Raw genomic sequence first — 16,881 nt, forward strand, 5'->3', positions numbered from 1 at the left:
TTTCATTTTTGGGTGAACTAACCCTTAAAAAATGGAAATTAAGTGGTTAAACATCAGTTTAGACAACCTTTACTGCTTGTGAAGTTAATTGCGCTGATTAAGTTGTTTATACAGAGGAGTTGTCTGAAGTAATAATTTACACCATTGTCTCGCATTGCCAATAATATAACCATTTCCCAAATGAAAAACCTGTATTTTAAATACACTTTCTAAATCTATGGGTATTGTGGTATAAGAATTAAGGAGCAGGACACAGTGTCATTAAAATGAGAGTATTTCTACAAATATATCAGTGCAACCACAGATTCCACGCCCTGTCATTTTCCAGGAATAGATGGACTGGTAGTGAAATTACAGCTTTTGAAAGGTTGGAAATTTATGCACTGTCAGTTTAGAACTGGGAGCGACAGTAAGATTTTTAATCCTTGCACGTGTCAGAATGATGTTCATATTAGTAAGATCATTACTCATCTCTGTTTCAAGATGTTAAGATGAAAGTTGTTACTATTATTTGTGTCAAAGTTAACTGTTTTTGGGAGATACTGTACTTTCCAGTGGATTTTCCAGTGTACATTTTTTGCTGTAATTATCCAGTAATTTTAATGAATAACATAAGCTTAATATGTAATTATCAAAGCATTGTCAAATTGTAATCATTAAAGGGTTAGTTCACCCAAAATGAAAATGAAGTAATTAATTACTCACCCCCCATGCTGTACCAACCCCGTAAGACCTTCGTTCATCTTCGGAACACAAATGAAGATATTTTTTCATTAAATTTGAGAGGTGGATAACTGCTACATATAAAGGATTGAAACTTGACGGCCCAGAAAGTCAATGAAGAAAATGTTTAAACATTCCATGTGACTACAGTGGCTAAACTATAAGTTTATCAAGTGATGAGAATAGTTTTTGTGCGGAAATAAAAAAAATGACGAGTTTATTTGACTTCCTTTTCTTCCTTCTGGGCCTGAGACGAGAGTTCAAGAGATTTCCATGACGCATGCGCGAGAATTGCGCAAGAACTAGTTGAAGGAGATCGCAATTCTCGCGCATACGTCGTGAGATTAACAAGATTAATTAGAAAAACAGAGCAAAAACTTTTTTCCATGAAAAATGATCTCGTAATTCTGAGATAATTAACTCGTTAATTCAGAAAAACAGAGCAAAAACTTTTTTTCTATGAAAATTGATCTCGTAGATGTGAATTGACGCCAAAGTTCAGATTTCAACTCGGGCAGCAGACGCAAATTTGCGTCAAATGCGTGAATGCACAAAAAGCACTTAAAGAAAATCATTCGCAGAACACGCCAGATGCTCAATTTGTGCCATTTGTGAAAACAAGGCGTATTTGCGTCTACCGCACCGCGCTCTACGCCCATTCGTGCCGCAGGAATTTTTGGTAACCGATAGCGTTTCTCCTACCGGCGCCAAATCAGCACGTGACTCACTCTCAATAGAGTGCCGAAGTTAAGACGTCACTTTGTAGGCCAAAACGCGGAAGTGACTTAGCATTTTAGCACTTCCGGTTGCCTCGCACTGAAGTCTATGGGTTTTTTGAAATTTTTTTGCTAAATCACCTCAAAAATCTGTGGTTAACAAAGCCTCTAAATACTTTTCAAAATGTATACATTTTGAATTAACTTGTAAAGATTATCTTGATAGACAAAACGCGTAAGGGTCACAACTCTTGTAAAAAGATCTTATTTTGCGATATTCCAAAAGTCAATGCATGAAATAGCTTTTCGATCGAGGTCGCCGCTAACCTCCAAATTGTCCTACAAAGTGACTTCATAACTTCGGTACTCTTTAGCATCTTATTAGCAACTTTTCTTAAAGCGGCTGTAAATTTCACTTTTTAAGTATTCAAGTTAAGTAATCTTGTATTCCAAAACATGGAACTATTTTTAGATAATATTCATATATTTCAGATTTCCCCCCTCATAAATCGCGTTAAAATCAAACCAGCTTGAAAATGCTAGTTCTTTTTCGGGGTTTAGGACTACAAAAACTGGTGTAGGCTATATTGAGATTAAATGCAAACATCACTATTAGTTAGTTAGAAGCTTTCTGTTCATCTCTAGTCCAGTAGAACGGTTATGTTGTCCGAATTGGCGCAATCTCTCCAAGGGGTGGCGTTTTACACCCGCTTCTCTCTGGTGCGCTTGAAATCACCCCCTCCGTCGCTCTTATCAGCAATTCAGATTGCATGCAAATGTCCTGTGAAGGGAGCGTCATTCTGAAAGGAGAGCGAGTGTGTGCGCGAGGGGGGTGAGCCGCGGCATTCCTCGTTCCTCTCTCTATTCTTCTCCGTCTGCCGGCTGATGCTTGCGCGTTACCTCAGCGCAGATATGAGTGCAGATCGCAGTGAAGTTTGAAGAACACCGAGAGCGGCGCGCGGTCGTGTTATTATTTACATCAAACTTGCTGCAGAACTCCTCGAGTTCGTAACTTTCTCTTTTATCCGTTTGGTTTGACCATGGGTCCTTTCCGCAGAAAGACGTTTTATTGGCCCTTTTGGTCATTTGCTGTTGTTTTTGTGCTTTTGAGTCAGCGTTGTCATGGAAGTTGTTCCGAAAGAGAGCTGAAAAAAAGAGAAGATGAGGCGAATGTAGTTTTAACCGGGACTGTAGAGGAGATCATGAACATGGATCCAGTGCACAACACTTATTCCTGTAAGGTAAGACTTTGCACACCAGCCACTCTTTACATGATTCAAAGTGAAAGTAACAAAGGTAAATATGTACTTCATAGCACATCATATCTCAAGTCTATGCTTAAACGGGAATATCTGTTGTCACTGTGCAACTGTGTTGCAATATTACCTGTTAGACAAAAGCCACCAGTCCAATATTTGAGTTGTCCTGGTCAGAAACTCGCAGCAAATCATGGGAACATGTAAAATGCTGTCTAGATGGGCACCTCACCAGTTGTAAATAAAATGGAGATTTGTTAAGCTGTTCCTAATGGGACATTAGTTCTGCTCAACCTCCGCAGTCCTACTTTGATCCACCTGTAATTTGAGCTTTCATACACGAGCAACCTGAACCTCAGCCTTTGCTTTGACTCGATTTCAATTATATTCAATTATCATGTAATCATGGACTTACTTTGATATGCGTAACCACATTCAGTTACTTCTAACAAATTCTAGGCAAAACTAATCATAGGACATAAAAAGTGTGAAGAGTAATCTAAAATTGCAGCTCTTGTACCATAATTTCATTGTGTGATGGACGAGATGTGGCACTGCACAGCTTAGACAACTATTAAAAAATGCTTCTTTTTTGAATTAAAAAAACAATCATAACAATCTGAGTAAAATGTTGAATTGAAATATTAGCTTCTGGATTTTATGACCGTAGTAATTGAACTCCACGTATTTGTGTAAAACCTGTTATCCATCATTGAACATCTGACCACCAGGATTTAGATTTAATATGTGACCTATAGTGCAGAATCTGATATTTCTTTAAATATTTTTTATTCATTACATTTCAAACTTTTCATTTTGTTTTAAATATACCCCCCCATATTTGGACCCCCCACAGCACATACAAATTGGAAACGTATAATGGTGCATAGTTAAATTGCAGAGCCTTATGCAGCCGGCGGTAGGTGGCCGCTCTGGAATGTGCAAGAGTGACCTTGATCTGCAGGAAATGGTGTTTTCTTAATCTCATGTTGTCTCTTCTCCATCTGAAGGTCAGGGTATGGCGCTACCTGAAAGGCAAGACCATGATAAATGGAGAGGTGCTGCTGGACGGAGGAAACAAGGTCATGATCGGCGGCTTCGGGGACCCCCATATTTGCGACAATCAGGTGGCCACCGGAGATACCCGCATTTTCTTTGTCAACCTGGCCCCTGAGTACATGTGGCCGAGCCACAAGAACGAACTGATGCTCAACTCAAGTCTGATGAGGATTACTCTCCGCAACTTGGAGGAGGTAGAGAACTGCGTTGAAGGTAAAAACTCTTTCCTGACTCACCATAAGCTGTAGCTCACGTCTGCGGGCCGTGCAGAGATTTGAGAGTTAGAAAGCTCCTTTGGTGATGACGGTAGTCCTGATTGCAAAAGCAGGTGGTGTTTTCTGCTCTAACTGCATCTTCTTTCTACCTAATGAAGCGGTACATGTTTTGTGACATTACATTAACCATTTACATTATATTAATACAGCAGTCATGGCTTTCCAAATGAAACGTTTTCAAAAAGTTTTTTCCAATTTTTTTTCATTGAATTTCTTGGGCCTGGGGCCTTAAAAGCAATGTGTGCCATCAGTCGCTGACAGTCAGTGCTCTCGAAGGGTGTGTCTGTCCACTAACTGAGCACCTGCAGGGCCTTTGACTAATCTGAGTGAAAGTCCAAACCTCTACCTTTCCTTGAGGGAAATCATTTATAGAGTTAGAGAGTGGAGATACTATAACGTAACTGCATAGCTTCAAGCTATGTGGCCCTCTTAAGGGCCCCTGCATCTGTGTTATGATGACATTCGCTGCTTATTTCCACCTTTTCCAAGCCAGACTGTCAGAGGGAAGTTTGGCTCTGTGGAAAAGAAAAAAAAGTAGTATAAATTAGACGAGACAGTTGTCCAAACTACTGCGACTTTTCAAAGTGCTTTCGCTTTATTAATGTAAATGTGAAATAGTCGTTGTCCATCAATTATAAATGGTGAGTTTCTTTTTTCCATTTTTTAAATAAGCAGTGCTTGCAGTTTAATATTGTAGTGCTCTACAATGCTGGCAAGAGAACAAGCAGAGAAAATACACATTATTCTCGAGTACAACAAAGCGTTTGAAGCTAACATCAGTCTTATAGGTCCGATCAATTCTGTAAATCAGGACTCTGCATCCTCTCTGGATGGCAGGTTGTATAGTGTAGACTTTCGACTATCAACAAAGTCTGACCACATCGTGACTGAAAGAGAAGAGAGGTCATTTTGAGGGGGGAGGGTACATGAATTTAAAAAAAAATAATGAAGTGCACAGATAAATCATTTATAATAAACTCTACAATAGGGATGGGCAACGATTAATCGCGATTAATCGCATCCAAAATAAAAGTTTGTGTTTACATAATATATGTGTGTGTAGTATGTATAATTAATTTGTATATATAAATACCCACACATGCATGTATATATTTAGAAAAATGTGTTATTAATATATCAAATATTTATATATAATATTAAATTTGAATAAATATATATAAAATATATACATGCACAAACTTCTTAAATATATACATGCATGTGTGGGTATTTATATATACAATTTAATTATACACACTACACAAACATATATTATGTAAACACAAACTTTTATTTTGGATGCGATTAATCGCGATTAATCGTTGCCCATCCCTATAAAAAGAAGATTTGTCAAATTTGATTTCATGCCGACTTTAATAGAATCGAGCACAAATCGCAAAAGTGTTCCTTCAGGGCACAAAACGTCCCCTTTCTCCTTCTTTTTTTTAGTTCTCAGCTTTTTAGTGCTGAGCTTTTTGGCACAAGCCATTGCAGAGTTGAAGGCAGTCTTTTTTAGAGGCTGCTAAAATCTTAAAAGGTTTGATAAGGGGGCTATTTAGCAGAGTACCGCACTTGGCGGGTTAAGTGTTTGGCCACTGAAAATAAGCGCTGCTCTGGCTAATGACAGACCATGTGCTTCTTTTAACAAATGTGATTCTTTTTATATTGTAATGGGATTGGATCTCATTTTACACACAAGATGCTCAAGTATACGCTACAAATAGCAAACAGCTGTGCTCAGAATGGGCAACGGTTTTGTTAAACACGCAGCTTGCGAATTCTAATTCCAAAATGGCAGAGTCTGTAAACAGAGACTGTGTACTTCAAAACATTCAGACACAGTGGTTCTGACCTTGCTTTTGACATGGTTAGGCAAGTATACAATAAACTGAAGGCTGAGCGACTTGGAATGGTGTTCGTTTTCTGTTGGCTAAACTGATTTTAGGATTATTTTATGTTATCCATTAATGATTTAATAAAGCATGACCTTTTAGTGTAAAGTACAATTTTTTTTCCCTTTACTGCTTAGCATCCATGTTTTAGACCTACAGCAAAAAAAGAGTGTGTGTGTGGTGGAAAGAACAAGATCGTACCTGCCAGTCTGCTGAATGTATCCTCTCCTCTCTCCTCACCTTTGACAGGTTAGATAGCGCTGAGAAATGAAGAGATTCCAAGCTGAAGTTGTGAATACTGCCATCAAATCCAAAGTTTTCTTAAGGGGAGAAAAAAAGGTTGTTTGTAATGAAAAGATTGGGAGGGTGAAATGCGATAACAAGAGAACGCAACAAGAAATTCTTGATACAAGTGTAGACTGGAATGCTTAGAATAGAGGCCTAGAGGCATTGAGTTCTCACTCCCACCCCGTTTTCTCCATGCGGAAGCAGAGCCACTTGGGTTGTTTCATGAAAAAAAAAAAAAAAAAAACCTGGGTGAATAAGTTTGAGCAAAAATAGATCAAATACATCTTCTGCACACTAAATGTGTAGAAGGATGTCTGAGCTGCGGTTTTCCGGACAATGAAAGTGAATAGTGACCAAGGCTGACAAGCAAGATTATCTGAATTATAACCTAAATTTCAGCTTGTTCCTCACAGAAAGTATCATGCTTTATTCCAAGTCATCTGAAGTCATAATTCATATGGACCAGTGTGGATAGTTTTATATAGATGTGATTTTATGATTTATTTTGTCCTTGAAAGACCTTGGTTGTCATCCACTTTCATTGAATGGAGTAGAGCTGAACTTCTTTTTATATGGAAAAGTCATACATTCTTGGAATGACATGAGGACGAGTAATTTTTTTTTTTTTTTTGAGTGAACTCATCTTTTAATTATTGTTTTATTCCACAATTGCATTTGTATGTTCAGAAGTCTAGATCAATTTTGAGAGTAGAGATTTTGGCATTGTTTCTTAAATCAACAAATCAAACGTTCTCCTTACCGTGAAGTTGTCAAGTGTGAACATGCTGCTTTTCAGACTTTGTTTGCATGTGGATGCTAATTTATTAAATGCTAAGCTGCACAATAGTGGAAGCTTGCATTGTGCTTTAAAATAATCGGTTAAAACTGAAATGGACCTGTTTCAAACTTGTGATCCCTTGCATTTCTGATCCCTTGAATAGGGTAAGTCAGACTAACTTTAAAAAGGAATAGCTGGAAAGCAAAATATTGGATAGCTTCATGTGTTAACTATTGCAGCAGCTTAGGAAGAAGTGATGAAATTTACTCTTTCCTTGAGTTCAAAGAGAATGAAAGCATGAAGAAGCTCAACTGATAAACTGATCAAATTTATTTTTGGTGAATCTGTTGATTGTAGTATCCGAAATATAAATATCCGAAATCGCATATTGTATAGTAGTTACTACATTTGGTTTGAAACTTATGTTTTATATACCGGTAGGATGAATGTGTGTAGGTTGAATGAAATTCCCCATGTTTCCACTGTCATGTGACCTACAGCATCAGTTGCTTCTTTTCACCGTCATTCATAAATCTTTTCCCTCTGCCTCATGGAATATTAAAGTGTCCAGCGAATGCATGCACACTTCAGGATCTCAGACGGAAGTTTTCAGACATACTCTTCTGTTGACGTACTTTTTTACGCATACTATATAGTAGGCAATTATTCGTCCTTATTAAAAAGAAATGGTTTAAAAGAATGATTCATTCATCAATTATATCTCTTGCCTGCTGTCATTTTTATTAGCTGTGTTTATTTCAGATCCACTCCACTGGATGGACCAATGACCAATTTTGCACCAATGAAAAGCAACAAAAAGGTTGAATTAAATTTTTGACTCCTCCTCTGAGCTGTTCCTTAGTTTTCTGCCTGTCATAAGGGCAAGCTGGTTCAAGGGGCCCAGTTCAAGTTCCCGAGGACAGAGGGTCCAGTGGCAGTGCTGGTGGTCTGTCATGAATAATGTGTGTGTGTGGCAGGTTTGGGAATGAGAGTAGCAGGTCTTTGGGAGCACTTCCCTTTTATTCTGGCTGTTTGTGTAAGGAGGAAGCCTGGCGTGCCTCTGATTCCACATTGCATGAAGGTCAGCCAGCCTGCACTCAGCCACGAGCAGGTAATGATTAATAGATCAAGCATAATTGAAGTGAAGGACTTCCTCCACCCCTTGTTAATGGTCTTAAGATGAGAGTCATTGCAGGGTCCTCTCAAAAAGGGGCTTTATTAAAAAAATCACCCTGTGTTGTTTCAGGCTGATCTCTTTGAGCCAGACTTTAGCCTAGGGATTTCCAAATGTGTTTTCTGAGATTTAGGCTCCACAACACGAGTATCGAGGGGCTGAATGTTCTATAGCAAATAGTTCTGATGTATAACTGAATCACTATTTATAATAGAGAAAATTCTTCAGCAGATGACTAGCCTGAACCGGAAGCGGATTAAGGTTTGTAGGTGCCACAATTATGATCTTGCGTTTTTTTTGCGGTTATTTAGTCTGTAATTATAGAGGTGAAATTTTCTAATCTCCAACACAGAACGTTCCCCTAACGTTCCCGAATGGTCCCATGAGGTTATTTTTTTTTTTTTTGGAAACCAAGAGAGAACATTATAGGAACGTTCCATGTAGTTTTTTTGGTTCCATTTTTATAACGTAAGGAGAATGAATTAATTAATTAATTATAAAGTCCTAGAACGTTCACAGAACCTAATTTTTTTTGCTGAGAATCAGGATTCATTTGAAAATGGCGTTTTTATTTCAAAGGTTTCTTTGTCCACGCTAGTGTTTTCAAGCATTTTCCAAAAGTTTTTTGTCTACACCTGTCAGAAAATGCTCATTATTTTAAAATTCCTACATTTTCACAGTATACTCCAAAATACTGTTTTCAAATGTATCCAACGTCTTCAAAAAGCTCAGTACAAAATGGCATCCCTTATGTCAATGACATAAGTCCAAAAAATAGAGGAAAAGATGTGCACCTGAATGTACCCGGACTAGTGTAGACCTTAAGAGAGATCTTAAGACTTTTTGGTTTCCATTGGGGGCTTTGATGGGACGCTCAGGCTCATTACCTTATTTTATGTTTGTGCACAACTTCTTTTTCAGGGTAGTCATGGGAAGGTGTTTTCCGGTAGGCTGATTTCCAGCATGATGCGTCACTGGGACTTTCTCTGTGGAACATGATTAGAAAGCGGTTAGACTGCTATGCTAGAGACACAGATAACTCGGTTTAGGAGGAGGGACAGATTGCTGAGAATTATACCTGTTAGAGTTTTCCAGATTATTACATTTTAAGATTTTAATTAAACCCTGAAACCTCCACACTTGCTTTGAATACTTATGAAGTTTTTGGAAAGAGAAAGCTTTGAAACAATAGGACAAGAGTACTTATCAGCCCTCTGCTCACCTCTAATTTCATTTTATATATTATCCTCCTTCCTGTAGAGAGGATCAGAGTTTGTCTTGGCAGAGTTAGAGTCCATGTCTGGTTTAATCTCTCCCACAGACATCATTGTTTAAGCAACATAGTTCAACAGTGTCAAAATCAGATTTCTAAGAGTTCTAAAATGTAAGGAATTCACTGTTCGATCTGCTAACAAAGAAAGTCAGGCAACAATATTTTCACGATATTACCTCTTCTGGGATGTCGTGAATGTTTGATATAGTGCACAGTTATTTTTAACCGATGCTGCTGTCATTGCAACAAAATAAGATTGAATGTTTTTATTTAATGTTTAATGTTTTTTTAAAATAACTTTTTTCTTAAATCCATTAGGAATAATACCAATATATTTTCATTGACTATATAAATGTAAAAAGACCCCCTCAAAAACGTCTTAAATAAACCAAAGAAATAAACCAATCGATATTTCATTTTATGTATATATTTGCACACACATACTGTATATCTCCCCATTCATCACTTCATACATTAAGTATACTAAATGTAAATATAGTAATAATTGTTAATTTTGTCCTGTAAAGGGACACTGTGTAAAGGAGATACACAGTTGGTCAAGTTCTCAGGAATTGGATTGGCAGTAGACTGGAAACCCCCTCACATTCCAGACACAATGGGTAGAATGGATTTGGAGACTTCACATGTTATGGATTCCTTGAGATCTGTGGCAATGTTTCAGACTGGACTAAATGTGAAAGGACAGACAGCTGCTGCGGTTGACGTGGATTATCCCACACTGTTCACTGTTACAGCCAGAGAATAATCTGGCACCAGACATGTTATCACTTAGTCATTGGACATTGTATAATTTGCACTTTGTTGTTAAGGTCATTTGCATTGACTCTACCTTTCTTGATCTCAAGAGGCTAAGGAAAGTTTCATGGCTTTCTTATTTAGCGATAAGCACCAGTTAAATGAAGTTTGAGCATTTTTTTTAAAGGGCATCAGCAAGTGCTGAGGTTGAGGAAAACTTGAATTCTTTTTTCATTAGAGATTGGGACTTTAATGTCAGGGTCCAGTGAAAATGGGTTCTGCACTGATGGCGCTAAAGAGCATTGCTTATTAAATTGTCATGGTGTCACACATTTGGAAGGAAGAAAGGCTTCCAATAGGCGGATGAAATTAGGGTGGCTGTCATAAATGAGACTGTTTGAACCAGATATTGTGTCACTGAAATGATTTTCTGTTGCGTGATGATGGGAAAATTAAGAAATTAACATTGTTTTGCAACACATTTCTCAAACCTTTTAATCAATTTTAAATTGAACAATATGAATTAAAAAACACCTAGAATAAACGGAGCCAATATTTTAGACGTCTCAGATTACCTTAAACTGGTAGATGTTTTTATTGTTTGCATAAGCTGGACCTATTGGGTCATTAGCTGGTTCAAACTGGTTATATTATAGCCATCTTAGACTCGCTAATAAAAAGTTCAACCAGCTGTCTGTTATTATACAACTATTATTAGCTGGTCCAAACTGTTCTATAGATGGTCTTGAAACACCATGTTAAAAAAAGTGTTTGATTCCTTTTAAGGTGGTTTGTTGTTGATTTCAATGGTCTACTAGTCTTGACCAACTAGTGTATCAAGTTTAGGCTGGATTTTCCAGCAGGGTTTGTAAAACTATAGCACACAGGACAACCACCTGTTCAGCTAAATTCTGGTCAAGAGTTCACTTTGGGCAATACAATCCACTTTTACAGTTTGTTTGCTGAGTGAAGTAGACTGTGACAGAGGGGGTTCGGTGCCGTTTCGTTTGCCCCTGCTGGAATGTCAGTAGTTGTAAGGTGTAAAGCACAAAGGGCACACAAAAGCCCAATAACACATGCTAATGGAGTGTGTGCCTTCCTTGAAAAGGAAGAATCCATTCATATGGGCCAGCATCAGCACGAAACTGTCCCTTACATGGATAAATCATTGAACTGGATCTGCATTGCTGGTTTTCTGCCCTTCTGAGGGTGTTTTCAGACCTGTAGATTACTTGCTTTTTTCCGAAGCAGGGACTTCATTTGTTACAATGTTGCATTTTCTTCTTGGTTCGTTTTCACAAGGCAACATTTCAAAGAGTACCAAAAGGTGTTTAAGCAAGTCACATGTGAGTAAACCTGTCCTCTTATTGGTCATTGTTCACCTGTTTAAGTTCTTTTGTCCATCAAGATGATTGACAAGTGCGCTTTGTGGGCTTATTGTGGCTTTATCTGTAGCTTCCATGACACATGCAAACACTTATACAAATGTAGCTTGGGTTCCTGGAATCAAGACTTCGTTGGGACTGCATTCTTGCAATGCACGGAGAAGAGCAATTACATTGATGAACATGATGTCTTTTGTTTTCAACCACAAAAACTCACATAATCAGATATAGCTGCTTTTTATATTATACATTTCCCACTAGGAATAATGATACTGATTGGTTCATTAGTCCATTGGGTCGGCTTGCTTTCTCACCTCAACTGAACCTTTCAATAGGCCCGAGACCACCTCGTTCAGGTGATCTCAGTGCGATTGTTTTGGTAAGATGATTGTCGTGTTCATATATGCCTAAACAAACTAAGGGAGAAAACACTTAGTGACTAAGTGCACTTTAACTACCCTGCTTAAATCCGCAGCTGATCCTCCTACATGCCCCAGTACGGTTATAATAATCTCATTTAAAGTGAAATATTTAGCCTTTCTGGTTCTTGTTTTGACCTATTAGCTGGTTTTAAGCTAACCTAGACTTGGCTATCACAGAATGTTGATGTTTTTTATTTGCTATTGGGTGGCCATTTCCATGAGGATGTTGCACAACCCTTTCCCATTCATTTTTTCGTCCTCTTCGTCATTCTCGTCTAGATCGCTTCCTGCTAAGCATCTTGTTCTATTTTCAGCTCATTCGGATCTCATAATGGGTTCCTCTCATCATCTGGCTGACATCAGGGCCGTCCACAACTGAATGACTTCGATATGTTTGACCATTAAAGATAAATGTTTAATGCTTGCGAAACGGTAGCTCTTGGAAAGTGAGGAAAATGTGCCCCAAGCTTTCCCACAGTCCTCCATATTACAGAGCCCTGTTGAGCATACCTGTAATTACACTGGAATCTGGCCTGTAAAGCTGCCAGTGTAATAACCACCAGGTGCAGACCCGAGACCTGCTACTGAGGTGCAGCAGACACGACCTAATTCTCTACTCAAACATGTACTTATTAAATACAGCATGGAGTATGAGAGGGAGTTGGTCTGTGTAGCCTACATGCAATCTAAGATCTCCAAACTTTTGGTTTTTATGTGGGTCAATGGTTTGTTTTTGCCTGAATCTTTTTTTCCCCCAAATACATTTAATTCATACATACAATAACTTGCATATACCGGCTATGTTAAGCATGTTTTTAAGATCTGTCGAACTATTTTTGCGGCAAAACCCAGTAGAGGCCATTCATATAGAACTAGAGATGCCTTTTTTTAAAAAGTTGACCGCGTCGTGTAGAATGACGTGGGATGAGCAAAGGTAATACAGTACGGTAATAATATAGACATTTGCGAACATGAAAAGAGTTCAAAAAGGCATAAAGAAATAAGTGGTGCCCGCCCGCAAATATTGTCAATAAAGATAGCTTCCAAAAATGATATAGACAAGAAAGCCCAGATTAAAATTGAAATCGCAATATTGATCCAATATTGATAGTACTTTTTTTTTTGTCCATATCGCACAGCCCTACTGTCTAATTTATTTGAATGATGTATATGAACTAGAATGTACATTTCCAGAAGAAAATGTGAAGTGGTGCTTGCAGTGGCAAAATTCACTACCCGGTTGCTATGGTGTTGCTAGGTGGTTGCTAGGGTTTTCTGGGTGGATGCTAAGGTGTTCTGGGTGGTTGCAATGCATTATACAATGCAGTTTCCACAAATACATGCAGCATAACTAATTTCAACATTGATCCACCCAGTCAACATTTTCTGTAGGTTCGTGTAATGCTGAAGACTGGAAAAAGGATGCTGAAAATTATCACAGGAATACATCACTTTTTAAAAATATATCAATAGAAATCACTTGAAATTGTTATAATATTTCACAATATTTCCGTTTTTACTATATTTGTGATCAAATAAATGCAGCCTTTTCTTCATCTTGGACACTTTCATTCATCATTGACTGCTGTGTATTTTTATCATAAATTTTGCCATCTCGACTGGCTATATTGGAATATTTAGGCTCCAGATCTCTTTGTTTCAAGCAATGTGCTTCCCTTTTCCAGTGGGTCTGGTTGTCTTTGCTTTGCTGAAGCCCTCTTAAGTCAAGATATCCGTCTGGCTCAAATGAAGTCGACTGGTTATCCTGTTGTTTTAGCTAACAATGGCAAGGAAGTGCTGGCTTTCAGAAGCAAACAGAGATATCTGACACGGGACATCTCGGTTACGCACACACATAGCTGCTAGCAGACATTTAAGACTGTGACACAGTTTTAGGGACGTTCACGTTCAGATCTCCCTCACCTATCCTTCTGGCTTTCCCTCTCGCTTTCTCACACACACATGCCCATGAGAATGGTAGCCTGCTGTGCAGAGCTGTTGGTGTCTGTAAACCAGTGGCCATGTGGAAGGCAAGGGCCTCATTACTACTCTGTCATTACGGAGCTGAGCATGCTGGAATGCTGCATGCTTAAAGTAAGACTGGTCTTGTAAAGAAGTTTTGGCTTTTGAAGTAAATAATCTGCTTATTGTTTCTGGGCTTGTAACTCACTTGTTCATAGTTTGCAGCTTGGCAATTATAAATAGAGGGCTGTTGGAAAGTGTCAATCACACATAGAGGAAGTGGAACTGAGGAAATGTGTTTTTGCTCAGCATGAAATCAAAAATTCATTGTTTTATTGTAAACCTTTCATCTGTGAATTATTTTAAACCATAGGAATCAGATTCTTATTGTTTTATCCTTTTAGCCACATCTTATATGAAACGGTGGTCTTCAACAGAGGGGTCCACAGCCCCTGTGGACTGCAGTGACACTGTATTATATATCAATTTATAAAATACAATGAATGAACCAAAAATACAACATTTTATTTGTTTATTTACTATTTTTTTTACTTATTTAGTAATTTACATGTTTTTACATATTAATTAATTTACTTATCTAGTTTATTTTGATTTATTTATATTGTATTTAATATTATTTATTAACATTTTAAATATTTAGTTTGTGGCGCTTGCTACATGCTAACATGCTAACAACAGGCTGTTCTTTAGCTGTTTAGCTTTAGCTGTTCAACTTTCTCTCTTTGAATGCATTTTATTTTAATTTATAAATTTTTTTGCTTTCATTAATATTCAGACAAAGGGTAAGGGGACAGAGAAACTGGAGCGAGGGAACAGGGCCAGCTCTTCTGCTGTGGTTTTTCAGCTCATGTTATGCATGCTGGGATGAAGTCATGCTGAGAGCAGCCAGAGACCTCTTCTCTGTTCTCCACTAGTGTTTTCTTTCCCCCCCCCCTCTCTCTCTCTCTCTCACACACACACACACACACACACACACACACACACACACACACACACAATCTGGCCAGCTGGAAGGAAGTTGTTTCTACAGGTGGGATATTCCTTTATCTCTTGCTCGCTCTCTGTCTTTTCCCTTGAGAGAGAGCTGGGAGGCCCCAGACTCTGTGTTTGTATGTACACAGTAACCACACACAGACAGAGATGGCTCACACACAAGCACTGGCACATTTATTTATTATTTTAGCCCAGATGTTAACAGCATAGAACTATGACTCAGATTGTCTTCCCTGAAATCAGTGTCTACACATCGGATTCAATCAGATTAAAAGCTTATTGGTTTGAACTACATCTGGAACGTGAAAGTGATGTGTCATTTGTCATTAGTACCCCCAGGGAATAGTTTTCCAAAAACACACTCGCAGAAGTCAATCTGTTGAGGTTCCTGGACCTGCATTGGTTTGGTTCTAAAGTTTGGTGCAGATGTTAAAGGGATAGTAAATTAAAAAATTACATTTTTGTATTATTTACTTACCTTAATGTGGTTCCCAGTCCATGATTAAAACATATATATATATATATATATATATATATATATATATTCTTTTCCATGCAGTTTCAAGAATGGCTCAAAATAACCATAAATGTGCCATAAGTAGTCAATATGACCCATGCAATTGTATTTCAAATAGATTCAAACCTGAATGATCACACAACACAAGTAGATATTTTGTCCATGTAATCAAGGTCCAATGTGGTTTTGCACTACACTGACTTTCACTGTATGAGCAAAAACAGAAGAATAAAACTAATACAGGTTGGAAATAGGATGAATGAACTGTGTGTGAACTATGCTTTTTAAAGCCTGATTTCAGTGTAGTAAATACAGTGTACTGGCCTTAATATGGCCTTATGAGTCTCAGTCTTATTTCCAGAATAAAGCACCATCCTTTTTTCTGGTTTCTGTGGGGTGCTTTAAGCATGGTTTATGAAACAATTCTGGCATTGTTTTTATGAAGCAAATGCTTGAATCAGAATTTAATAGTAGAGAAAGATGAATCCAATTGGAATGAGCTTAGAGAGAGAGAGTGAGATGAGTTAGAGTCTGAGAAAGAGAATCATTGGCTGACTCGCATGTTAAAAGGTTAGCGTCATTAACTTCAATGGGTGAAAGTGCCATTTGACAAAATGGAATTTTGAGTATGTTAAAATATGATGCTTTCGGATATATTTCCTTTTCAAATATTTATAATCTTACACGAAGCTAAGAATTCATGCATGTTCGTAAACGTTATTAAAACATTTATAGATTTATGCTCGTCTAAGTTATGAAACAAACTGTTAAGTTTGATTGTGTGACATGTTTGCGAGTGGAAGTCCAATTGGAGTCCAATTTCTTTGGAATTTCGCTACTTCCCCCATAGGCTTGAGGTGAGGTGGATAGAGACTGGTCCAGACCAATCCTATCTGTTACATCAGCGTTTTTGTGTGCGTGTTTTAAGGACGTTGAAGTGTTTTCTGAGAGTTTTAACTGTGGTTTGAGCACAGGTCAGATTCAGGACAAGTGCGGGCATGCTTCCATTCTTTAATGCTCATTTCCCTAAGGAGCAGTAGCAGCCCACCTGAGAGAGAAGGGAAATTAGTTCTCGGGCTGGTCTGACTACATCTTTTTCTGTCAGGACAGCTCAGTTTAACCAAAATCAATATAGTTTTAACATCTTTGCTTCAGATTTATTTATTTTATTTTAAGCATGTTGCTTTTTGCTCGGGTGTTTGGGCCAGTCTCACCTTTAGTACTGTGCTTTCTGTTTTTTTTTTCCCCTTTCCCTCATTCCCTCTTCGGCTTTTTGTTCTTGGCGTGGCAGAAGGAATGTGCTGGGTTCATGGTTTCAATGTGAGATGGATGACCAGGCTGAGGGACCACAGGCTGACCTCATGGGGGAGGGGTGTGAGGAACTGGGAGAG

The 16,881-nt window shown here is 38.1% G+C and overlaps 1 protein-coding gene across 11 annotated transcripts in view; it reads left to right on the forward strand.

Moving 5' to 3' along the window:
* The first annotated feature begins 2,255 nt into the window (after positions 1 to 2,255).
* The window catches only part of agrn (agrin), a 238,248-nt gene continuing 223,622 nt past the window's right edge, over positions 2,256 to 16,881 (forward strand). For 8 of the 11 annotated variants that reach the window (XM_089124603.1, XM_089124607.1, XM_089124609.1 and 5 more), the window contains exons 1-2: positions 2,257 to 2,680; positions 3,706 to 3,967. In XM_089124603.1, the coding sequence (XP_088980729.1) occupies positions 2,480 to 2,680; positions 3,706 to 3,967 (463 nt within the window). In that variant the 5' untranslated portion in view covers positions 2,257 to 2,479. Of the gene's footprint in view, positions 2,681 to 3,705; positions 3,968 to 16,881 lie in introns of all 11 variants that reach the window. The other 3 variants (XM_089124610.1, XM_089124611.1, XM_089124604.1) reach the window with 2 other exon arrangements.

The sequence above is a fragment of the Pimephales promelas genome, chromosome 20 (assembly GCF_988280905.1).
Source record: "Pimephales promelas chromosome 20, fPimPro1.hap1.1, whole genome shotgun sequence".
Taxonomy (NCBI): Eukaryota; Metazoa; Chordata; class Actinopteri; order Cypriniformes; family Leuciscidae; genus Pimephales; species Pimephales promelas.